The 26,576-nt window shown below is 41.9% G+C and overlaps 1 protein-coding gene across 2 annotated transcripts in view; it reads left to right on the top strand.

Annotated features, from left to right (window-relative positions):
• Positions 1-26,576, top strand: part of STX3 (syntaxin 3) — a 56,762-nt gene that overhangs the window by 14,089 nt on the left and 16,097 nt on the right. For both annotated transcript variants that reach the window (XM_036762228.1, XM_036762227.1), the window contains exons 2-3: positions 6,735-6,818; positions 26,097-26,196. In XM_036762228.1, the coding sequence (XP_036618123.1) occupies positions 6,735-6,818; positions 26,097-26,196 (184 nt within the window). The remainder of the gene's footprint in view (positions 1-6,734; positions 6,819-26,096; positions 26,197-26,576) is intronic.

The following is a 26,576-nucleotide window of genomic DNA, read 5'->3' as shown; positions in this document are numbered from 1 at the left end:
AGACAGTTCCTACCTCCTAGGAAATTGTACCCTCCTGGGGGACTGGGAGATGTTCACGGGCAAATAAATACAGGAGAGATAAACTGTAAATATTGTGTGTGTGTGTGTGTGTGTGTGTGTGTGTGTGTGTGTGTGTGTGTGTGTGGAGGGCCAGGACAGTTCCCTGCAGGAGTGGGGTGCTTGAGCTGCACCTTGCTGAGATGGGGAGGGGGGTTCGGTTCAGGCTACTTGGGGATCCTGGCAGGGACTTGCATCTTTTAGTCTTGGCTCCTCTGGTCTCCTTGGGTCATGGTTCATTATTCCTGAAGAAGTAGGGATTTTTTTTCATTATCTTTTAAATTAATTTATTTTTAGTTTACAACATTCAGTTCCACAAGCTTTTGAGTTAGGGATGTTTTGAGCTCGGGGGGCAGGGTGAGAGGCAATGAGGGGAAAGAGGGCTGGCTGGAAGCCTGACTGTGCTTCTTACTAGCAGTGCATTCCTTTTCTGCAAGCCTCAGTTTCTTCATTAATAAAGTGGAGATCTCAGCAATAACAAAAGCTCTCACTTCATGCTTTGCAAAGTGCTTTGTATAAATTACTCTCTCTCTGGACTCTCCCACTGAAGCTGTAAGGGTAGGTGGGTTTATTCTGTCTTTTATAGATGAAGACATTAGAGAGGATGAGTGACTTGTTTAGGGTCACACAGCCTGAAGCAGTTTTGGAATCCAAGACTTCCTGACTCCCCAGCCCAGCATGCTAACCATTAATATTACACGTGCCTCCTACTTTGTAGGACGACTTTTGAGGAAAATTTATTTCCAGAATTTGGGATGCTTCAGAAATGTGAATTATTGCTTTTTTTTAAATAATCAAAAGAAGCTTTGCTTGATGTGAAGGAAGAAGGGGAAAGAGGTGGGAGCATAGGACAGTGGAAAAATCCTGGCTTTGGAGTCAGAGGAGCAGTGTTCAAATTCTGGGTCCATTTCTTTCTTTCTGTGTGACTTTGGCCAAGCCCCTGAGCTAGGTCATTTGGCTGGCTTCCTTTGGAGACTTGTGGTCCAGCTTTCTCCAAAAGCTCTTTTCCTTTTCCTTTTCCTATGACTCCCTTGCCCCAGGGATGGCCGTACTCCCATAGTAATGACAACTTACATTTTGAGAGTGTTATTCTTTTGATTATGTAGATAAGGAAACCGAGTCCTAGAGAAGTGAAGAGTCTCATAGCAAAGAAGTTTCAGAGCTAGGATTTAAACTGCTGACTCCTAGTTCAAGGTTCTTTCCATGATACTTGGCTGTGGATGCCCTTGAGGGCAGGCACTATCTTTTGTCTTTTTTTTTTTTTTGTATCTAAGTGCTTAGTATAATGCCTGGCACATAGCAGGTGGTTAATAAATGTTTATTGACCAACTGATATCTAACCCCACAATCATGATTTCCCCCAATCATTTTTCCATTTCCTCCCTCTCATTACTTTTTCTAAGTTCTTGCCCTTAAAAAGTACCTGGCACATAATTGGTGCTTAATAAATACTTGATTGAGGGACACCCTCCACCCCCAAAACATTGAATTTTTAAGTGCTCTGTATATGCCTTATTTTTCCCTTGTAGAATGTAAGTTTCCATGTTTTTGTTTCAGCATCTGAGCACCTAGCACACACAGTTCCCAGCACATAGTAGGCACTTAATAAATTGTTTGGAAATATTCATCGAGTGCCCATTACCTAAGTGTAGAGCACTGTACTAGGTATGAGGGTTTACAAAGAGATAAAAACCTATGTAAAACTCCTCCTCTGGAGGGTCTTAGGATGTCAGGGAGAACCTGGCACATGCTCTCATACAGAGACAGCAGGCAGAGCAGACCACTAAGCCAGGGTTTCCATCTGTGGTTAAGTCTCCTTTGCTGTTGCTGGAAAAGAATAATGCCTGAATTTCTTCTGGGTCATCCCAGTTCAGCTTTGGCCCATGCTCCTAGCCTTTCTGCCCTACACTCTGCCCTACAGAGAGCATCAGAGCTGGAAGGGACCTTGGAGAATGGGGGAAATGTGGACTTACCATCTCAGAATATGGCTTTGAAAGTTCTAAGTCAGTGCACAGAGGGAGGTATCTGGAGTCAGAGGACCTGAGTTCTAATTGTGAGTCTGCCTCTTCCTATTTGTGTGACTTTGAGTCAGCTCATTTATAAAATGAAAGCCATTAAGCCTTTTTGTTCCTAAAAATTGAGGATCCTCCCTCCCCTAAAGCTTTTAAAATGTAGATTATATGTGTGTGTTTGTGTACATGTATTGTACATGTACATGTATTGTGTATATATTATATATGTATGTGTGTGTATACATGTATATTAGGTATACATTATATTATATAGGCATATTAGGTATACATTATATGTACATATACATATTATATATATTATGTGTTATATGTATTCGTATTATGTTAGAAATCAAAATGTCTTAGTATGAAAATGGATTGGACTTCAAGGGACCCCTGAAAGGGTCTCGAGGACCCTGCACCACATTTTGAGAACAACTGGACTAAGGCATCTCTAAGGCCCTTTTTAGCTCTAAACCTATGAACCTGTGGTCCCAGCTCTTTTATCTGCTACCGAAGTGACTTTGAGCAGGTTAATTAGCCCGCCTGGACCTCACTTCCTCCTTTGTAAAATGAAGAGGCTGGACTAGATTAAGGTTCTTACCCTGGGGTCATTTCAAGAATATGTTGGTAAACTGTATTTCAGTATAATTGGTATATATAAACATTATGCAGGTATGTGTATATATGTACATGTATGTATATATATCAATAAATATTAGTATTGGATTGTTATAACTTGTAATCCCACATATTTTATTTTATGCAGTTACACACAAAATTCTGAGAAGGGCTCCATAGGCCTTTCTAGTCTCACTGGCCTGAGGGGGCCAGGACACCAAACAGGTTAAGAACCCCCAGGCTGGATGATCGCCAAGACCCCTTGTAGTTACAACTCTTAGGAACTTAAAACCTAGAATGTTAGATCTGGGAAGGGACTATGGATCCTTTTGGTTCAACTCCTCATTTTATATTTGAGGAAACCAAGGCCCATGGAGGTTAAGTGACTTGCCCAATGTAACACTGTAAGCATCACAGGCAGGATTTGAACGTAGGTCCTTTGGTAACAGAGCCAACAGTTTCGGTATCTCCCCCTTCACCCCTCACTACAATGTAAGTTCCTTGAAGTCGGTGACTATTTAATTTTTTTTATTCCCAGTGCCTGGCCTAGTACCTTGCAATAGTGGGCGCCCTATGAACTGAATTGAAACCCAGTGCCAATGACACTGGATTAGTAATGAGGGATCTAAAGCTAAATGGATCAAGGAAGCCACTGAGGGGAAGGGGAAGGGAGGGGAACAATCAGTTCTTCAAAGTAAAATGAAGAAGACTGAAAGTCAAGGCCTGGTGGATGCAGTGGTTTCCCAGCTGCAGCATTATGTGTGTGTGTGTGTGCATGCCTGTGTGTGCGTGTCAGTGAACACACGCACACATATGCACACACATGCACACAAGGCCTTCGTTGTTGTGCTCGGTGGGTAGATGAGGGAGGTTTCCAGAGGTAGTGGTAGATTTCTGCAGATATAGATAAGTTTGTGATCTCTTGCTTCTGGAAAGGATTTGAGCCAAGGTCCCTGTGATAAGGCAGCGGGAGGCTGGTGAGGGGAAGTGGTCAGCTGTGGCCATGCTGGCCTATCAGGGATGTTTCCATTGTGGCTGCAGCCACAGTAACGTATGTGAGGATTTCATTTTTGATAAAGTTGCTCAAATTCTCTTCCAAAGTTGGCACAAACCCTGAGGAGAAGGGGCCTATGAAAGGCCATCCCTTTTACATTAGGTTGGAAGAGCAGGACCAGTTCCATCAAAGCACAGGTTTCCCCTCTTCCTTGTCCCTTTTGGTCCTGGGCTCCATAAAAGCCCTCCTGCCTGGGCAGAGGGGTTGAAGTCAGTCTGGGGGCCCTTTCACTGACCTTCTCTAGCTTCTTACCAGTTGGGTGCCTGTACCTGGTTTCTGTTTTTTTTTTTTCTGGTTTCTGTTTTAAGTCAAAGGCTAGTCAGGGGCCGGATTTCCTGGGGTCTCCCCCAAATCTGGATAGAGGCTGTGTGCTTGGGCAGAAGGGTCTTCAGGCCTCTTACTGAGTTATTTGTTTTGATTTCATTTACTCTAAGGAGGAGAAGAATCATTGAGGGATTATAATTCATAGTTCATAATTCATATAATTCATGGGAGGGAACATAGAACATAGATCAGAGCTAGCAGGGAACATAGACTGTTGGCGCTGGGAGGGACCTTTAGAACATAGAACATTAGAACTGGGAAACACCATTGAACGCAAACTTTTTTTTTTCTTATATTTTGGTATGCAAACCTAGTAAGGACACAGCTCTAGGCCTGGTCTGTATTCACTCAATAAATAGACTATAAGGTAACTCCTTATGGGTAGGGACTGTCTTTTGCATCTTTTTGTATCTCCAGCACTTGGCACATAGTAGGCACTTAACAAATGTTGGGGGCAGCGACCTGGTGCAGTGGATAGAATGCCAGGCCTGGAGATCGGAAGAATCATCTTCCAGAGTTCAACTGTGACCTCAGGCACTTACTAGCTAGGCGACCCTCGGCAGGTCACCAAACTCTGATTGCCTAAGTTTCTCATCTGCAAAATGAGCTGGAGAAGAAAACGGCAAACTACCAGAGAAAGAAATGGCCAACTACTTCAGCATCTTTGCCAAGAAAACCCCCTGGGTGATGACACAGAGTCAGACATGACTGAAATGACTGACAACAATGTGTTGATTGATTGAATTTTTTTTTTTTTTTAGCAAATTCTTATGAAGCTGGCTTGGCTCCTTTTATACATGAAGAGGGACAGAGATAGCTCCCTCCTTTGGAAAAGAAAGCAGCAAGCATTTATCTAGCTCCTACTATGTGCAGGGCACTTTGCTAAATGCTTTACAAATGTTATCTCATTAGGTCCTCCCAACAGCCCTGTGCATTTTATAGACGAGGAAACTGAGTCAGATAAAGTTTAAGTGACTTAACTAGGGTCACATGGCTAGTAAGGGTCTGAGGCTAGACTTGAACTCAGGTTTTCCTGTCTCCAGGGCCAGCTCTGAAGAGAATTTGTAGAAGAATGAATTCTCCCATTTCTAGTGGGCGTTTAGGTTTACAAAATACTCTCCTTATACCACCCTGTGAGTTAAGAAGTATAAATATTATCATCTCCATTTTGCAGATTATGGACCAGAAACTCAGTGTGCCATCCAGCTAGTGTAGAATGAAGCTGACAATTTGATGATGTTACTTTCATAAGGAACTTGTTTCCTGTGAATCCTGTGTTTTTGGGCCTACCCAGATCTTCATCTTTGGGAAGTGGTCAGGTTTAAGCAATACCTGGTACTAGATGGCTAAGTTAGGCCTTGATTTCCTGATTGTCCCTGATCGAGGTGCTGAAAGAAGTGCCCCAAGGGAATTCTCTGGGTTTTAGAGACTGTCTTAAGCTCCACCATAGACTGGGAGGAATGGAAGCACATTCTTTGTTCATCAGAACAGTCCTCCTTCAGTCTAGGAGACCTTGGCCCTGTAAATTATTGGGCTAAGGGCAGAAACAGGAATGTGGCCCCCCAAGTCAGCTTGTATGGAGGAGAGTAGATTCAGGGGAGCCATGATAGCCAGATTTAAGTATTTGAAAGGTTTTCATATGAAAGAGGGATTGGAAGTGTTCTGTTTGGCCCCAGAGGTTAGAACTAGGTACAATGCATAGAAGTTACAGAGACGTAGATTTCAGTTCAATATAGGATCCTAGGATCTGGAGCTGGGAGAGGCCTCAGAGATTGTCTAAACCTGGCCTCCCCCATTGCCATTTTAGAGTTGAGGATGTTAAATTATAGAAATGTTTAGTGGCTTGCCAAGTGTACAGGTACTAAGTAGCAGATTTGAACCTAGATCTTCTGACTCCCTAGTCAGTCTACCAAGGGTTTCCTTGGAAAGCAGTGGGTTCCCCATCATTGGAGATTTTTTTAAACCAGAGGATGAATGAACTCTTGTTAGGGTTGGTATAGAGGGCATACCTGTTCAGGGATGGGTTGGGCTAGATGATTTCTCATATTCCTTCTAATTCTGTGATTTTGTTATGTGATTGGTAGCTCAACGTGTGTGTGTGTGTGTGTGTGTGTGTGAGAAGAGGGTAGGAGTATGCAAAGTAATTGCATTCCTGGTCAGAGAGTCTGTAGGAATATATGACCAGGTGCTAAGTCCAGGATGATATTAATAAATCAATAAGCATTTATTAGGCACCTAGTATGTGCCATACATTGGACTATGTGCTTGGGACACAAATACGAAGCATGAAGCAGTCCTTTTTCTCTAGGAGCTTAAATTCTTACAGAGGAAAGAAAACATTGATAAGCATGTACAGAATAAGTATAAAGAGGCTTTGAAATACTTCTTGGGGACAGGTTCATTCTTTGTGACTTTCTGCATAGGAAGTGGACGAGATTAGCAGAACTGAAATCTTCCGAGGCTGTAGGGAGAATTTGCCTTGTTTTCACTGCAAATATGGAAATCCCTGCAGGGAACAATACAGTCTCATTTCCTCTACCTCTGAACATGAGGATGTCTATGTCCTCATAGAGACAACTGGTAGCCAGGGTGTAAAGTCGGTGCTGCTTGGAGCCAGACCAATGGGACCCTTGGTTTCTCATTCTGTACCTTATTCTCTCTTTTAGAAGCAGTTAACAGAAGATGATGCTGATGATGAAGTGGAGATCGCCATTGACAACACGGCCTTCATGGATGAATTCTTTTCAGAGGTAGGCAGTCAGACTGGTAGAGAAGATTTCGGTTCGAGTCTGGCTCCAGACGAGTCATGTTGTTTGTCTTTGGCCTCAGTTTTCTCATCTGTGAAGTGGGGGTAATAGTGATGATAATCCTTTGGCCGTGGCTGTCTTCCTGTGTTAGTAGAGGGAAAATATTTTGAGAGCTACAGGAATGTGAGCTGGTATGCAATCATTCCTTTTTTCAGACCCTCTGTTGGCAAATGTTTCTGTAGTTTTTTCATTAGAGACTTCTTGTTCTGAAGCACAGAGAGAGAGGATGTTTTATTCCCATCCTGAGGTGATCGGGTTAGCTTTCTGTCGTACATGTGTATGTAAGAGGTTTTCCTTCTCTGCTGTCTCTTGGGTAGAACTGGGCCTGTTATTGGTCCTGCCAGTTTCTTGCAGTAGGGAAGAGTTTTAGACACAAATCTAACATGTGTGTGGGCTGATGAGGGAAGCCGAGTAGGATGACTTCAGGGATTCCTTCCTTTCCCTTGGTCAGAGCAGCTCTGGCTGAAGCAACTCAGTAAGATAACTACCTAGAAGGGGAGACCCAGCAAGGACTGGAAGAAGTCAACTTGTGTTCTCTGAAATCGTTGATGTCTTAGACCTGTGCAGTGGGGAGGGAAACGCCTCACTACTGACAGGGAGAGGAGTTGAGAAGGTGCCTTTGGGAGAAATGTGAGGTCTTTTAATTCAGCCAGAATTTCCGTGTGAAGATGCAGAGATCCAAATTGGATCAGTCTTTGCCTTCAGGAAGGTTACGTTCTAAGTTATCCTAGTGTCTTTTTACTGGTAACGACATTTTTGCCCATTTTGCCCTGGTCAGTCAGTTCTTATCTCTCGTCTTAAGCCATCTCCTTATCAGCCATCTTTCTGGGTTTTTTTGCAACATCAGCCTTTATCTCCTGATAAGCATGAGTATGGAGCCGTTTCTGTTCTATAGCCACAAAAAAAAAAAACAAACCCAAAAAACTAACTCTCATCTGTGCCTTGTCCTGGGCTTTCTCTTGGGAGGGCAGCTAGGAGGCTCAGTGGATAGAATGCCAGGCCTGGTGTCAGGAAGATCTGAGTTCAATTCCAGCCTTACACACTTACTATCTGGGAATGACCCTGGGAAAGTCACTTGGCCTCTGTTTGCCTCAGTCTCCTCATTTGGGAGATAGTAAAATGGGGATAATAACAGTACCCATCTCCCAGGGTCGTTGTGAGGATTAAATGAGATAATAATTGTAAAGTGCCTAGCATAGTACCTGGCACATGTTAGCTATTATGTAAATGTTAGCTATCATTTTTATTATTTTTAATATTATTTAGTGATGATCTTGGAGCATCCACAGGTAGAGGTATTGGCAAATAAAGAGCCACTCCATGAGATCCAGAGCTCCAAGACTTCCCATGCTACTTATATATATTTTTGAAAGTTTCTTTTTAAAATTATGAACTTAACCAGCACCAACAAACGTTTCCACATACAAAGAACAGAAAAAGAGGATTGTGAAAAAGCTTCAGTCTGCTGGAGGGATCTCCTGAATTGATGAGATCACAAATCAACTTGAAACTGCAAGTTATGTATAGCTTGTTTTTTAAAAGAACATTTTATATTTAACATGATAGTACCAACACTAACCTGCTTATTTGCGTCCCCTTCTGAACTTCCTTCTCCTCTCTTCTCTGTATTTTAAACATGTTTTATTGGTACTTTTCTTCTTTTTTTCTGCATCATTATCACTATTCTTCTTTCGCCACAACTTGTCTTTCTTGAATGAAAACCTTCTTAAAACTGAGGCCTATATAGCCGCACTTGCTCATTGTTTGGGTTTCGATGGCTCAGAGTGAGTGTAAATACCAGTTGTTTCTATTCTAGCCAGAAACTCTGAGGGTCTTCCCCTCTCTGATTGATTTGTCCATGAAAGCAAACTAGGCCGTTTTTTACCTCAATTCTTACCTAGCCTTTAACTGCTAAGTGGGTGTTGCCTCAGACAAACTGAGACCTGGGAAAGACTTAGCTTAAAAAGGCCAAGGTCTCGTATTGCATCCTGTGTCTTGCCACTGGACTCTATTGACTCTGGAGGAGAGGGTGAGACTGATAACTCTGCACAGCTTGGCCTCACTTAAATCTAATTCACCTGCAAGTCAAGACATCCTCTTCCTGATGTCATTGGTCCTCTTGGAGAATGAAGGACAGACAACAACTACTGCAGTCTCTTATAACTGGTATTTCTGTGGCACCTTAAAGGGGCTCTTTTAGCACCAAACTGAGACTCCAGGACTGTACCTGCTTCTCTTCATTACCTTTTCTACCTCTGCAGCCCTCATCTGACCTTGTTCTTGATTAACTGCTAACTGCTTCTTCCCGTTCTGTACCAGGTGTGGCCTTTTGACTGAATCCAGATTTTACAGAACGAATTTTAGATCCTTAAATGTGGCTTTTTGACTAATTCAGTCAAAATTTGTTCTGTAAAATCTGGATTCAGTCAAAAGACTGCACTTAGGGACCTAGAAGGCCACATGTGGCCTGAAGGCCGAAGATTCCCCAACCAGCCCTTTCAGTCTAGGTATATGAATGTGATATCTCTGGATAGACCTGCCTGAGGGCACACAGTGAACTTGTCCTTTATCTTTTTTGCTTGTAAACTAGAAATCTCCATAATAATGGGGTCAAGCACATTCCAGAGAAGGTTGTAAAACCCCAGGAAATGAGGTGTTTCCCCACCACCAGTCTCTGAGTAAAGGTCCCCCTTTGATATGGCTCCCAGGCTATAGTGGAGCAGATTCCCCAGGCTTTGCTTATCACTGGAGGTGCTCCTGAGATAAAACTTGTTTTCTGACCTAGCTCCAATCAGTCACCCAAGATTGTTTGTTCAGGCATTGATTTGATTGCTGCTCTAGGTGGAGGAGAATTGGTGCCTGGGCTTTTTCCTGTTAGGGTGGGGGTGGGAAAACTAGGGGAATCTTGGCTACTCTAAGTCTGCCCAGGCTAATAAAAACACAGATCCTATCCTCAGGCAACTGCATTCATTGAGAAATCTACAAGAATTTTAAAAAATAATTTCTATATTTGAAGTGCAAAAAGGCCTTTATTAGTATAGTGATTTTCAGATAGCTAATGAAAAGCAAGCATCCTGAAATTAATGTAACTTAGAAGTCCAGCTGTTGAATTAAATCCATTGTAAAGTAGTGGAAAGAACACTAGGTGAAGACTTAGGAGCCTGGGTTTGAGGGGGAGCGCTTAGTGTAATGGAAAGATTATGGCTCTGGAATGAGAGAGCCTGGATTCACTTTCTGCCTCTGAGGCTTACCTGTGTGAACTTTGGGCAGGCTACTTACTTTCCTTGGGCCTCAGTTTCCTCATCTATCAAATGGGGGGCAGGGGCCTAGAGGGCCTATGAGGTCGATTCTAGTTTGAGATTTTGCCTCCTGTGGTCTTGGCCTTGTCATGGTTGTGCTCACTTAGCTGGCCCTCACAAAATAATTCGTATCTGGTTCTTAGACTCTTCATTTGTAAAAGGGGAAAAACACTACTCATTACCACTTTAGTTACTGGTGCTAAAAAAAAAAATTGTTACGTAAATCTTAAAGCATTGTAAGCTGTGTGAAATAAAGACAGGGAGACAGGGGGACTTTTATTGGGCTAAGAATGAAGGAGTCCAAGTAATTGCATTCTTTCGACAGAATGATTAAGAAGGTCCAAGAAACCTGGTTGAGTGATGTGTCTTCTGGTGTGTCTGGGCCAGGGACATCTGGTGTGGTGCCAATGGCAGCTGCCCGACAAGGAAGTCTAATGCTCCTTCTGACTTGGATCCCTTCTTGGAAGCAAGCTAGAGGAACGGAAGAGATAGCATCTGAACTCTGTGGCCATGCCCAAGGGCCCAGGAAGAAGAGCTTGTTTGGCTCTATACTCGGCCAGCCCAGGCCACAAACCAACCCTTTCATTTTCTAGGTGAGGAAATTGAAACCCAGAATTGTGATAGGGTTTTTCCAGTGGCAGAACTAGGAGCGAAGGGTAGAAGTTGGGAAAAAAGGGCAAATTTATACTTGATATGAGGAAAACTTCCTAATAATTAGCCATCCCATAGTCAGCAAGCATTTATTAAGTGCTTACTGTATGCCAGGCACTGTGCTAAGAACCAGAGATATAGAGTGGGATGGGCTGCCTCAGGAGGGTTGTCTTGAGCAAGGGCCACATGACCACTTGTTGGGGGTGTGGTAGAGTGAATTTTTGGTTCTGTTTGTGTTGGACAAGATTATCTTTTCCACCTCAGAGATTTTGTGATTCTTTGAATGGTGTTTGTTTGCTGTCCAGTATCACACAGTGAGGCTGAGCGTTTTTTTGCCCCTTCTCCAGAGACGTAGAGTGGAAACACCAGCACTAAACATGTGGCCTTCTACATACTTGAATAAATTACTGAATGAAAAGCATTTATTAAGTGCTTCCTTTGTGCCAGGTAGTGTGCTAAGCTCTGAGGAGACAAGTACAAACAAGGAAGACCATTCCTACCCTCAAATAGCTTACAATCCAATAGGGAAAGGCAGCACCTTGAGATAAGTGGTGGCCAGGGAAAAAAGTTTTGGACAGGAAGTCATAATGAATGTTGACTGGTAGGGTTGGTTTGCTTACTGTTCTCTGAGCTAGAGTTGGAATGATGGGTGACTGCTTATGGCCTGGAGATGACCTGGAGGTGGCATGGTGGGTCTGAGACTGAGTGAGATAAGGTGAATGCTTAACAGTCAGATCCCAGGCTCACCTTGTGAGACCGTCAGCTCCAGATGTAGGTGGAATGATGGATCCTTGGATGGGTTCATGGACTCACAGCTGGGAATATTCCCAGCATATTGCAGCCCATCCTCATCTTTTCATCCTATGCAATGCTAGAAAGTCTTCTCTTCGAGTCTGCTGCGGATGTTCCTCTAGGTCTTGTGACATCACATGGATACCAGCAGAACACGTGGCCCATAGCCATTGCTTATCCCTTGCTTTGGCTATATGACTAGCTTCCTTCCTTTCCCCAGGCATACATCAGTTTGGTGAACTCTTTTACACCTCTTGTTCTGCCCAGTTCTTTTATGGGCAGTTTGTTTCAGCCTATTCACTTTCTGCATTGTTCTTTGATTGACTCACAGCTTTAATTCTTCTGAAACTGTGCAGCATTTTATGGCTGCTAGGTCTTACTAGCTGTGTGACCTTGGGCAAGTCATTTAACCCTGTTTGCCTCAGTTTCCTCATCTGTAAAATGAGCCAGAGAAGAAAATGGCAACCCATTCCAGTATCTCTGCCAAGAACACCCAGAAGGGGTCATGAAGAATCAGACATAACTGAAATGACTGAATAACACATTGGAAAGATGAACCTTTGTTTCAGGGAGAAGACTGGATCATTAAAAACATTTTGCATTTTCTTAAATTCAATGCAGTTCACTTTCATCTTCTTATTCAATTCTGGGCCAAGTTCACTGCCCATGAGCAGTGAATGAATATATATGTATATGTATATGTATACATACATGCATATACATATATGTATATAGATAGATAGCTAGATGAATCTTTACCTCTTTGCAGAGCCCATCCAATTGCATTTCATAATCTGGATTATGGCAGCTATGTGGTACAATGTGCTGGGCCTGGATTCTGGAAGACTCATTTTCCTGAGTTCAAATCTAGCCTCAGACACTAACTAGCTATGTAACCCCGGGCAAGTTGCTTAACTCTGTTTGCCTCAATTTCTTCATCTGTAAAATGAGCTGGAGAAGGAAATGGCAAACCACTGCAGCATCTCTGTCAAGAAAACCCCACAAAGAGTCATATACAACTGAAAGCGACTGAACAAGTATGGACCATGGGCATTCTTCATCCACTTGATTTTTCTTGGCTGGATAGTTAGGCTTGAGTTCTTTCTGTGACTGTGGATTGAATTTAGGAGGCTAAGCAATGTTTTCTGGTCTTGATGCAATCCACACAATATCATCCACAAGCAGGAGCACCTGGATGACCTTATACATCTTCCATTTGTATGCTATGGAAATGCTCCATGACAGTGGCAAACACATTTAGCAAGCATATCTATGTTTCATGGCTTATTTGATAATAAACAGAAGGTTGTCTCTGTTGTTTCCTCTTTTTTTTTAACCATTACATAATCTATTGAAAGATGGGGAAAATATAAGATACCACTCAAATTATTATTTTTTGATCATGTAAAAGCATTTTATGGCAAATCAAAATGTCTCCTTAAAGGTTCTTTTTCAACAAAGTACATTCCAAACATACAACAAAATAATTCAGTATTTTTTGAGATACTACGTTTTTCAGAAATAACCTTGTTCAATGTTTCATCATAAACATCAGGTGATCTGTATCAGGGAGATGGATACTCGCCAGAGTTGTTTGCCACTGTTACGGCCAAAGCACAATTCGAGTGGAAGAGGAGTTTCCTGTGCATGGTGGAATCCTTCAAATGCTTGTTTGTGAATGACATTTGTGCTGTTTTGCATCAGGCCCTAGAACACTGCAGTCCTTGGTGCTAAAATTCATTGTCAAAGTGCTACAATCATCTTTTTCAAAATATTTTTCCTGTAACATCTATACATGTTTTTGTGTTGCATTTTTTTTTGTTCTTTTACATTCTTTGCATATTGAAATAAATGTTTGAGTTTATCAATGATGTTTAAGTTCATAATAAAAACAATTTTGAAAAGAGAAGATAGGAAAGTATGTAATGCATTTTAGAATTTTATTTTTCCCAAGACACTGAAGTGGGGCTAAAGGGAGTAAATTTGAGCATCAGGAAAATCTTCTCATATAAAACACTTCAAGGCAGAGGGACATATCAGGTCAATAGTTAGTCATAGAGTCAAGAAGACCTGTGTGCCAACCTGGCCTCAGACACACACTGGATATATAATCCTTTCCATGCTTCTCTTGATTTTTGTGTTTGAAAGTCAAATTTTCTATTCAGCTCTGGTCTTTTTGCTGAGAAAGCTTGAAAGTCCTCTATGTTATTGAAAATCCATATTTTGCCTTGGAGCATGATACTCAGTTTTGCTGGGTAGGTGATTCTGGGTTTTAATCCTAGCTCCATTGACCTCTGGAATATCATATTCCAAGCCCTTTGATCCCTTAATGTAGAAGCTGCTAGATCTGATTGTGTTTCCAGAATACTCAAAATTGTTTCTTTCTGGCTGCTTGCAGTATTTTCTCCTTGATCTGGGAGCTCTGGAATTTGGTGACAATATTCCTAGGAGCTTTCTTTCTGGGATCTTTTTCAGGAGGTAATCTGTGGATTCTTTCAATTTCTGTTTTCCCCTCTGGCTCTAGAATATCAGGGCAGTTCTCCTTGATAATTTCTTGAAAGATAATATCTAGACTATTTTTTTGATCATGGCTTTCAGGTAGTCCAATAATTTTTAAATTATCTCTCCTGGATCTATTTTCCAGGTCAGTGGTTTTTCCAATGAGATATTTCACATTGTCTTCCACTTTTTCATTCCTTTGGTTCTGTTTTATAATATCTTGATTTCTCATAAAGTCACTAGCTTCCACTTTCTCCAATCTCATTTTCAAGGTAGTATTTTCTTCCGTGGTCTTTTGGACCTCCTTTTCCATTTGGCTAATTCTGAGGCATTCTTCTCCCCATTGGCTTTTTTGGAGCTCTTTTTCCCTTTGAGTTATTCTATTTTTTTAAGGTGTTGTTTTCTTCAGTATTTTTTGGGGTCTCCTTTAGCAAGTCATTGACTTGTTTTTCATGGTTTTCTCGCATCACTCTCACTTCTCTTCCTAATTTTTCCTCTACCTCTCTAACTTTTTTTTTCAAATCCTTTTTGAGCTCTTGGAGGCTTTTGATGTAGGCTCTTTGACTTTGTTGACTTTTTCTGGCTGTATGTTTTGGTCTTCTTTGTCACCAAAGAAAGATTCCAAAGTCTGAGTCTGAATCTGAGTCTGTTTTCACTGCCTGTTCATGTTCCCAGCCAACTACTTGACCCTTGAGTTTTTTGTCAGGGTATGACTGCTTCTAGAGTAAAGAATACTGTGTTCTAAGCTTGAGGGGCTATGCTGTTGTTTTTAGAGCTATTTCTACACAGCAAGCTCTGCCACACCAGCGCTCCTTCTCCCCTAAGAACTGCCAACCCAGACTGGACTCAGATCTTAAGCAGGCTCTGCATTTAATTCCTCCCACCAGGTGGGCCTGGGGCTGGAAGCAGCTGCAGCTATAGTTCTGTAGCTGCACCACCCCCGCTACCCCCAGAGTGGTGGCTGAACCTCAAACTCCTTTCACTCTGTCCCCCGCAGCTTTTCCCACTAACCTTCTCTGTTGTCTTTGGTGTTTGTGGGTTGAGAAGTCTGGTAACTGCCACAGCTCACTGATTCAGGGCGCTAGGGCCTGTTCTGCCCGGCTCCCGGTCTGGTTGGTTTGGGCGCAGCCCACCCTGGGCTCTGCTCCCAGCTCCGTGCAATAGACCTTACCCAGTGACCATCCAGGCTTTCCTGGGCTGGAGCCGTGCTTCCCTCTGCTATTTCATGGGTTCTAGAATTTGTTCAGAGCCATTTTTTAATTGGTGTTTGGAGGGTCCTGGGGGAGAGCCCTAGGCAAATCCCTGCTTTCCAGTCACCATCTTGGCTCCGCCTGTCGTCTCCTCTTTTTAAGAATCTTGAATAGTTTTAATATATGCGTGAGGAGATACCTTATGGTAGTATCTTGCTCTCTACAATTAAAAAAATTTTTTTTTGTGGCAAACAAATAGCAAATAAAGGGGATCATAGATTCTCCTTACTTTTTAGTCAGTTGTTTAACCCCAAAGATGTGGTCTGATGTATAATATCATTTGTGAAAGTGATCCTATTCCCTTTTCATATCTTCAGTGTGTACAGAGGTTTATTCTCATATGGATTTTGTAGAGATAGGAAAATAGGCATTCTGGTAGTTATTGTTATTTTGTTGGTTATTTTTTCTTACTAAGGTCTGTGATTTCTTTCTAGGTGTTGGGTATCTTCTCTTACAGTTATCTTCCTGGTTCTGCCATCGATGACCTCAAGCTTTTGTCACTTTTAGCTTGGACCTACTCTGCATATACTTGATCTAATTTTTGTTTTCTTTAGTGTACTTAATAGTTTAGTATACTTAATGTTTCCTCATGGCAGCACATGGACTATGTTGTAAGAATTCAAATGTGGTGACTTCTCTGGCCGTTAGTTGAGAAAATGATTTGCTATAGGAGTCTTGACAGATCTTTTCCCTTTTTTGTTTGCTTGTTGTCCTCTTTCCAGTTTCATTCCCACAGTCACTCAGGATGTTCTGACTTTACTGGGTCTCTCATCAAGCTTCTGTGAACTTGTTTTCCTCTTTATTGCTTCTCATTGTCTTTTAAGGCAACACTGCTTACAATTTTCCACCATTGTTTTTAATAAGATTTGATAAATGACTTTGTATTCTAAATTAGTTTGTTCTTAGCTGCCATATAGCTCTGCTTCAGATCCCACATTCTGCCTTTCCTAGTTGCTCAACTTCTAGAGCCTTCCCTTTGATAACTTTTCATCAGATATATATGTATATATATATATGTGTGTGTGTGTGTATGTGTGTATATATGTGTGTATATATACATATATACACACATATGGTATGTACCTAAATGATATGTATATATGTATTACACATGTATATGTGTTATATGTATCATATACAAGTATGTGTATTGTATGTATTACACATTGTCTCCCCCATTAGAATGTAAGCATTTCGCGATAGAGAGCTTTTTTTTTGGTAGCCCTAGCACTTAGGACTGTGCCTGGAATGTAGTAAATACTTAACCAACACTTGTTGAGTAGACAGAGTGACTGATTGGCAGTGAGATCAGACATTTGCTGACTAAGGTAGTTTGTAGGTTCTTTCGGTCTCCTCACCGTGATGATTAATTTACATTGTTTAAAATTCCTTTGGAAACGATGGCTGTCTGTGCTGCTGTCTCTTATTCTGCTTCTCATTTTTCAGGCCCGTCAGCTTCAGACAGATGGGATTGGAGTTGACGCAATGGCATGGCTTACCTGCACTGACCTTCTTATCCTTGATTCCCAGAGGAAGCCTCTTTTTCACCTCCCCCCACCTCTGTCCCCCCTCCCCCGCTTCACTGTGATTCCAGTGATACAGAACTCTGAAGCTCCCTCTACCAATGCATGTCAACATCTGCTCTGTAACTTTTATCGTTGTTATTATTCAGTCATTTCAGCCCCCCATTTGGAGTTTTCTTGGCAGAGATATTGAGGCGGTTTGCCATTTCCTTCTCCAGCTCATTTTCCAGATGAGGAAAGTGAGGCAAAAGGGGTTAAGTGACTTGTTCAGTATTACATAGCTAGTAAGTGTCTGAGGCTGTTATTTGAACTCAGGTCTTCCTGACTCCAGGCACAGTGCTCTAGCCAGTGAGCCACACAGTTGCCCCTGTAACTTTTAGGATTGGAGTATTGCTTGGGGACAATGAGAGGATGAGTGACTGGCCCAGGGTCACATAGCCAGGATGTTCCAAAGGCTGCACTTGAAGGTCTTCTTCCATCTGAGGCTGGCTCTCCATTCACTGTGCTGTGCTTCCTCACCTGTGTTCCATTTTCCCCAAGCAAGTATAATGTGGAACTAAAGAGGACTTGATTTGGAAACTCCCCTTGGAGAGTAGGGCTTCTTGGAAGAAGGGAACGTGCAAAGAATCTGAAAAATGAGTTGCTGTGAGAGGTAGCACAGGGTAATGGAAACAGTGATGTATTTGGAGTAGGGGGGCCTGGGTTCAAGTCTTGGCTTTGATGACTTCTGCCTTTGTACCTACAGGGCTGTTGTCTTGTGAGCCAGATGTGGATTATTGTTAAGTGCTTTCTCCCTGAGTTCAGTACCCCTTCTGTGAAGTGAGGGCATTGGACATGGTGGTCCCTAGGTCCTTCCAGCTGTAAATCCTAGGATCCTTTTGTGCTCTGACTCCATGGATGTGTTGGGTCCTGACTCCATGGTGGGATAGTTGACAGTGTTATTGAAGGATGGATATCTGGAGAAATAGAAATAAAAAACCCAAACTTTTTCCTCATGTGGCTCTATCCTTGCTTTTCACTCCTAACTCCAATCTGTTGTATAGATTTACTTCAGTTCTGAGATTTCATGGGTTTATAGATATGGATGTAGAAGGCACCTTGGAAGTCATTGAGTCCAGTCCTATTCCTTCGTAGATGAGGAGGCCAAAGCACACAATAAAGCAGTGTCTTCATCAAGGTCATCCAGGTAGTAAGTGGCACAAACTGGGATCTCAACCCAGGTCCCCTGACTCCAAACCTAGTGTTCTTTCCATTGAATGATGCTTTTATCCCTGGGGGTGCTCTGTCTATTGACACAGCTCACGGTTCTGTGATGACTTTGTTACTGAGCTCTGAGAGTTGCTGTGGCCAAAGTTCCTCCAAATAAAGACACCGGCCCCCCCCCCCCTTCCCATCTGGTGGTTGACATTCAGGTGATGAGCCTTCTTGCAATTGATGAGGTTGGTCCTTGGATAACTGCCAAACAGTTTAGGTTGGACCTGGAAGACTTTGGGCTTGGCTGCCATAGTCTTTGAGAAGCCAAGGTCATCTCCATTGCAGAATGAGCAATCTAAGGGAAGCCTGCCCTGTGGGCTAAGAAGCATCTACTTTCTCCTGGTCTTCTTGCAAGCCTTCTATGTTTCACTGAAGGGCAACCTGCCTCCTCTCCTGAGTAGTAATTTACCCTCCTTCCATTTCCTAATTAGATTCTCTTGCCTAATTAGCTCCTTAGGGCAGAGACAAGGTCTTTGGAAATGGTCCACTCTTGCCCATCTTGATGAGGGCAGTGATTAGTGTAATGTGTGTGTTATAATTAGTTCCGTGGGGCACACATTAAAATGAAGTCTGAGGGACTTGCTTTTGCTTAAGTGACTTCCTAGAGTGGCTTGTGATCACTTCCCAAGAAAGGTCAGGAATAATTGGTCTGGATGGAGATCAAGTAGTTTAATAATTATAAGGCTTTCTTCTAGGCTATAGAAGATGGGCTTATGTAACAGTATGCTTATTTAGTTACAAAAAGCCATCAGTTAGTTTCTCTGTGCAAGTCTGTAGACCTTTAAATATAAAACAAAACAAAACAAAACAGGATAGTGATAGTGACTTCTCCTAGGATCATGTCTACCTAAGCTTCATTGAAAATCAAAATCACTTAGCATTTATTAAGTGCCTACTATGTGCTAACAACTGTGCTGTGTTGGGGATACAAAGAAAGGCAAAAAATAGTGCCTGTCCTCAAGAAGTTCCCAGTTTAAAGGTGAGAAGGGAAGATTTACAGGCAGAGTGTTATGTAATTATTACTTTCTTTGCCTTTTGAGTAAAGGCTTTTGTTAAGAGTTATAAAAAAAAAGAAAAAAAGATGAGAAGAAAGAGATGATGATGACGAAGATGATGAAGAAGAAGAGAGGCAACATGGCATCATGGCTAGTAGGCTTGCTTCAGAGTTAGGAAGACCTAACTTCAAGTCCCACCTCTGATTCATACTGGCTATCTGACTGACCCTAGGCAAGAATTATAATCTCTGGGGGGGTATAGGCAGCTCTCTAAGATGATCAGCTAGGGAGCAGGTTGCTCTGCTCTGGAACAGAGGCTCCCCACACCAATGAAATCAAGGTCCAATAAAAAAAAAGACTTAATTTTGAAGATCACAGGGGGATCATAGGATCATAGAATTAGAGTTGGTTGGCACCCTTGAGACTATTGAATGAAACCTTCCTTATTTTACAGATTTTTGTTGTTCAGTCATTTCAGTTGTGTCTGACTCTTTATGACCCCATCTGGGGTTTTATTGGCAAAGAGACTGGAGTGGTTTGCCATTTCCTTCTCCACCTCATTTTACAGATGAGGAAACTGAGGCAAACAGGGTTAAGTGACTTGCCCAGGGTCCCATAGCTAGTAAGTGTCCAAGGCTGAATTTGAACTCAAGTATTTCTTACTCTAGGCCCTCCACTCTATCCACCTAGCTACCCCATATTTTACAGATGCATGGAGTTAAAGTGATTCTTGTAGTAACTGGAGGCAGTTGGTGCGAGCCATATCGCTCCCCATTTCTCTCCTGGCTGTCTTCCCCCTTCTCTTCCCTCTCAACTCCCTTTTGGGTGTTGTCTTCCCAAATCAGATTGTAAGCTCCTTTAGGGTAAGAGCAATGACTGTCTTTGTATGTATGTATGTATGTATGTATGTATGTATGTATATACACACATAAGTATGTGTGCAAATATATATTATATATATTTTATCACCAGCACTCAGCACATAGTAGGTTCTTAATAAGTGTTTTATTGATGGACTGATGACTGACTGGTGCAGATAGAGATACAAGGAGTGCTGGAGTCAGGAGCCCCAAGTTCTCTTTCAGACTCTCCCCAGTATAACCAGTTTGGGATTATTATTTGCTTTCTTCTTATCTGTGATAGTATGTTCCTTTCCAGCTTTAACATTCTGTCATTGTAATGCCAGCAAACTTTTTTTTCTTAATTTAAATTTATTTTTAGTTTACCACATACAGTTCTACATAATTTTGAGTTCCAGATTTTCTCCCCTCCCTCCCCCCTCACCCCCCAAGATGGCATGGAATCTCATATATCTACCATGTATAACTTCACATTGAATTAATTTATACACTAGTCAAGTTGTGGAGAAGAATTATGACCAATGGAATGAATCATGAGAAAGAAGAGACAGAACCAAAAAAAAAAAACCAAAAAACCCAAAAACAAAAACAAAAGAGAAGAAAAAAGGCGAGCATGTAGTGCGCCTCAATCTGTATTCAAACTTCACAGTTCTTTCTCTGGATGAAGATAGCATTCTCCATCGTGAGTCCCCTGGAGTTGTCCTTGCACCTTTCATTGCTGAGAAGAGCGAAGTATGTCAGGGTTGGTCCTCACGGAATCCATATATCTGTGGTTGTGTACAATGTTCTCCTGGCTCTGCTCCGCTCACTCAGCATTATGTCGTGTAGGTTTTTCCAGGTTGTTATGAAGTCCGTATCATCCCCATTTCTTATGGCACAATAGTATTCCATTACCTTCATATACCACAGCTTGTTCAGCCATTCCCCAATTGATGGGCACCCCTTTGATTTCCAATTCTTGGCTACCACAAAAAGAGATGCTATAAATATCCTTGTACATATGGGTCCTTTTCCTGCTTGTGTGATTTCTTTGGGATATAACCCTAGAAGTGGTATTGCTGGGTCAAAGGGTATGAACATTTTTATAGCCCTTTGGGCATAGTTCCAAATTGCTCTCCAAAATGGCTGGATCAGCTCACAACTCCACCAACAATGTAACAATGTTCCAATTTCCCCGCATCCTCTCCAGCATTTATCATCCTCCTGCTTTGTTATTTTAGCCAATCTGACAGGAGAGATGTGGTATCTAAGAGTTGTTTTGATTTGCATTTCTCTAGTCAGTAGTGATCCAGAACATTTTTTCATATGCCTATAGATAGCTTTAATTTCTTCCTCTGAAAACTGCCTGTTCATATCCTTTGACCATTTCTCAATTGGGGAATGGCTTGTATTCCTATATATTTATGCCAGCAAACTTTTAAAATGAATGATAATGATAAGGATGATTATAAAACCTGACATCTAAAGGCTGATCTTCACAGCAGCTCTGGGAGAGAAGAGTTATTATTATCCTTATGGTATAGATGAGGAAGCTGAGGCCCAGAGAGTTTTTTAAATTAACATTTAATTTTAATTTTTTTTCTCAATTATATCTAAACAAATATTTTTAACATTCATTTTAAAAAATATTTGCATTTCAGATTTTCTCCCTCCTTGAGAAGGCAAATTTCATTTTGGTTATACATGTTCAGTCATTTTGATATTAGCCATGTTGAAAAGAAAACAAAGACCAAAACCCCAAGAATAATAAAGAATGTAAAAAACAAAAGCATGCTTCAATCTGCATTCGGACTTCATTAATTCTTTCTCTGAAGATGGATAGCATTTTTCATCTACGCTATAGAAGACGGGCTTATATAACAGTATGTTCATTCTGTTACAAAAAGCAATCAATGTGTTTCTTTGGAAATAAGTCATTTGAAATTGTCTTGGATCATTATATTGCTGAGAATAGCTAAGTCATGTTACTGTGTATGATGTTTTCTTGGTTCTGCTTACTTCACTTTGCATCAGTTCATGGAAGTCTTTCCAGGTTTTTGTGATCAGAGATTTTTAAGTGACTTTACCACTGAGTGTAAAAGGTGGAATTCAAATTGAGATTTTCTGACTATAAGTTCATTGCTTTTATCACCATCCCATGCTATCTCAAGAGAGCTTGAGAGACTGTTGAGATCTTTGATATGGCAAGCATATATAGCTGCATGGTTTGTTCCATATAGCAGAACTCTACTTAGATAACTTACACAATTGGAACCTTTATGCAAGTGGCACCCTGGGTCCTACCAAGGTGTTGGACAATTGGGGGCAACTAGTGCTGTCAACAGAGTCTTTTGCAAAACTGGCAAAGTTACAAAATTGGGAAAGGCCTTGAAGTTAAAGGAGTGTTGGATTGGCTTGTAAACTCACCAAGTGGTTATAAACATTAAGCTGATTTGCCTCCATTCAACAAATGTTGACTAAAGTTTGCTTAATTCAGTGCTCAGTCTCGATGACCATGTGGCTGGTATATATAAACACAGGTACCAGAAACTTCAGTCCAATAAAGCAGACCATCCCATGGGGCCAGTCAGTCAACAAACATTTATTAGTACCTACTATGTGCTAAGTACTGTGTTGTACTAGATGGTCACTGGAGGCCCTTCCAGCTCCAAAATTCCATGGTTCAGTAGAGTTAGATCTGGAGGAAGCCTTAGTTCAGTGAGGGAAAGAAATTTCCCTGACTTACACAACTAGAAAGATCTCAGCCAGGTAACTAGGTCTGACTCCAAATCCAGTGCTTGCTTACTGTCCTCCGGCCTGTCGTTGTCAACCTGTAGGCCTGGGGATTATTCTGAATAGGAAACACTTTTTAGAGATTTTCTGAGAAAGATAATCCATTAGGTAGGTACAACCTAGGACTTCCAATCTCATTATAACCCAAAATATGTCATTTTTAATGTTGATAGTGCTAGGGATTTTGTGAAAAGTGGAGGCAGTGAAGGGAGCTTAAGAGGTTATCTCTGGATAGTGAGGACACTCCTGGCCTCAATCATGGGGGAAACTGAGGTGGGTTCCCAGTGGACCCTTGAAGGTTATGTCTAGCAGTGATGGGGTTCAGTGATTAGGTGTCAGTTTGAGAGTTAGGAAAACTAGACTTTATTTCCATCTCCACTAAAGTTATACTTTGCCTATTCATGGTGATGGTCCTCAAAGACCATGCCAACAAGATGAGAGCACTGGCAGGCTTGATCATCCTGGAAAGGTTTTGTGTGTGGGCCTAGAAGGTGCACTGACTGGAGTAGCCCAGCTCAGCCTGGAGAGAATCATCCCTGTCTTGATGGCAGGGGATGAGTTCTTGGACCCAGAGTGTCTTAAAGACAAATCTTCCAAATAATGGAGAATAGGTGGAAGGAACCAAGTGGAAGTTTCATTCACAGACTCAGAGAGTTGGAAGGGGCCTCAGGGTCCATCTAGTGTAACCCAGAGGCAAATCCTCATGATAATATCCCTGATGAGTGCCCCTGCCATTTCTCTGCAAATACTCTTGCAGTGTGCTGATGGGCCAATGCAGTGACAAATCCTAAGTCTTTTTGGTTTCTATCACTTTACAGGTGACCTTGTAGGGAGTTAGGAGGAAGCTCTTAAAGCTGGGTGTGGCACACACTGGAAAGGAGGAAGGGATGGAGGCCTTTGTGCTTTAAATTGGCTGTAGGTTTCTTAAGCCCCAAGTTGTTGCTGTTCTTTCTTCACATTTATTTCTTTTCTGGTCCTTGGTTCAGTGCCTGGTGCAGCCAGCCACCCTTTTGGAGTTGGGAGTGTTGGGCCCTTCTCTGTGGTTGTACAAGCATCTCCATTTTATATAACCTTTTTTTAGGGAGATGTTTTGTTTTTGCATTGCACTCATCAGATGCAGCTCTCCTGGCACCTTTTGATGTTTCTCTTCTGACTTAGAAAAAACAGTTATACAAAAGCCACCAATGCAGCCAGCGCACACATCCAACAGTGTGTGCCACCTTCCTAATCTGTAGAGGAAGCAAGGTGGGCCAGTGGTTAGAGAGCTCCACTGAGAGTCAGACCCCCTGCATCCTGATCCTGACTCCCACATTACCCGTGTAACTGAGCAAAATCATATAACAATAACAGCATACATATAGTGCTTTAAGGTTTGCAAAGTACTTGTAAATAATATCTCATTTTATCCTTATAACAACCCAAGAGCAGTAGGTGCTATCACACTCTCTATTTTACTGAGGTTAAGTCTCCTCCTCTGTAGCATGGGCTGTTGTGAGGAACAGATTTGATGTCACACATAAAGTGCTTTGCAAACCTGAGGATGCAATATAAATATTGGCAATTATTATCCTTATGTGGCACTTTGCCTCCCGCCCCCCCACCTCCCCTTCATCCTCACACCCATCTACCAAGAGCAGTGTGTGGCTACTCAATTGTTCTCTGGTGCCGATACTGACAATTATAGTTAATCAGAATTAATTTCTCTTTCAGTGTTGTTTTCATTTATATTATTATAGTCATTATCTGTAATCTGTTCAGTTCAACAAGTCTTCCCATGAGTCTTTTAATCCCTTGAAATCATCTGTCATAAGTGGTAGATTTGAAGCTGGAAGGGATCTGAATTGTCATTCAGTCCAACCCCTTCTTTTTACAGCTGAGGAAACTGAGGCCTAGAGATTACATCAGTTGCCCAGGGTCACAAAACTCATCAAGGTTCTCAGGTAGGATTTGATTCTAGGTCTTTTTGACTTCAACTCCTGACCTGACTCTATTCTGTTCACTTTGGAACGCAATATATATTTTATCTATAGGCAATATTTCATTGTGTTCACATATCATAGTTTGTTCAGCTATTACCCAATAAAATGGGCACCCTCTTTGTTTCTAGTTTGTGCTACAAAAAGTACTGCTATGAAGATTTTGGTCTATGTGGGTCCTTACCATCTTCCCCATTTTGGGATATATGCCCATTAGTGAGATGGTTGGGCCTCTTCTTGTATCTTCACTTTATAATGACCATGATTTTGAATTCCATAAGAGTGTAGTGTTGGGCTCCTATATAGTGTGTGTGTGTGTGTGTGTGTGTGTGTGTTTCTGTGTGTGTATGTGTCTGTGTGTGTGTGTGTGTGTGTGTGTGTGTGAGAGAGAGAGAGAGAGAGATCCTTCCTGTATGCTGGACAGTTAGTCTCAGGACTGTCTTGTGACCCTCTCCATCCCCAGGACAGAATGCTGCTGTGACTGTTTTATGATCTTGTACTTGTGCAATCAGGTTTAGGAATGTGCAGAGCCCAGATAATCATTCAGTTCATGCCCACAGGAGCATGATTTCCAAGATGTGACCTCCAGTTCATAGGCCAATTATCTCTGACACATGCCCAGGATCAGCAGTTGCCTCACTGGCTGAGTAGGTGCTTAATTACAGGTGCCTATAGAATGATGGACTAGAGGTCATCCAGTCTAACCCCTTCACTTTTCAGGTGAGGAAAATGAGGCCCAGAGAGAACATCTGGCCCATAAATGGCAGAGCTGGAATTCGAGACCAGATCCTCTGGAAGTGATGATAAATCCTTCCCTGTGGCTTCATCTTCTTGGATACTTCTAGGTTCTTAATCCCCAAGGAATCCTTGGAAAGATTTCAGGGGGTCTGTGAACTTGGATGGGAAAAACAAGGACATCTTTATTTTTCATTAAGCGTTGACTAAATTTAGCACCTTCTCCAGTTATTTAAAAACATTCTGAGATGGAGTCCATAGGCATCACCAGACAGACTGCCCAAGGGGTCTAGACATTACTTAAGGTTAAAGACCCCTGCTCTATCCTTCCTTTGGATCTGTCTGCTTGATCCTAGCTTGAATATTCCAGGTGAAAGTTTTGCTTTTTCCAAATCATTCTGCTCCACTGGCAATGAATAGGGAGATCCAAGGGACTATCTATTGATTCTGGACTCATCACTCTTGGAAAGCATATTCAATTGGCCTTTCCAAGATGCATTTAATTATTTCTGCCTCAACAAAGCCAGGAAAAGAGAGTGGACTCAGCAGGAAGCTCTAATAAGAGTTCAGTAATTGTGTTGTCAATGACAAGGGTATTTCTACCTCCCTTTTTAGATTGAGGAAACCCGGCTCAACATCGACAAGATTGCTGAGAATGTGGAAGGAGCTAAGAAACTTTACAGCGTCATCCTTTCTGCACCAATCCCAGAACCAAGTGAGTTTTCACCCACAGCTGATTCACCATGAGATGTCTCTTTCCCCCTGGTCAAGCCAAGCTCCCTTTGCAACAGGTGCTGTCTACAGGAGAGCCGCTGGATTAATGATTACATTAACAGCACTTTCTACCTCATGGTCCTTTCTAGGTCCTTTTCTACCTGTCCAGCTTCTGGCAGATGAGCCTCCTGCTGTGTGTGTCTCCCTTATATCCCCATAACTCTTTACCCTCTGTGATTTTTTTTTATCTCCCCTTACTCTCTCCTATCCCCAGTTTGTTACTGTTGTCCCATAGGACAGTCCAAATCTGAGCCACTCTCCGAGGACCGAATCGATCCTACTTTTTCCATGAAGTTTTCCTAAACCAGCTCTCGTAGAACT

Source organism: Trichosurus vulpecula, chromosome 6 (genome assembly GCF_011100635.1).
Source record: "Trichosurus vulpecula isolate mTriVul1 chromosome 6, mTriVul1.pri, whole genome shotgun sequence".
Lineage (NCBI taxonomy): Eukaryota > Metazoa > Chordata > Mammalia > Diprotodontia > Phalangeridae > Trichosurus > Trichosurus vulpecula.
This window is presented reverse-complemented; position numbering and strand designations above follow the sequence as displayed.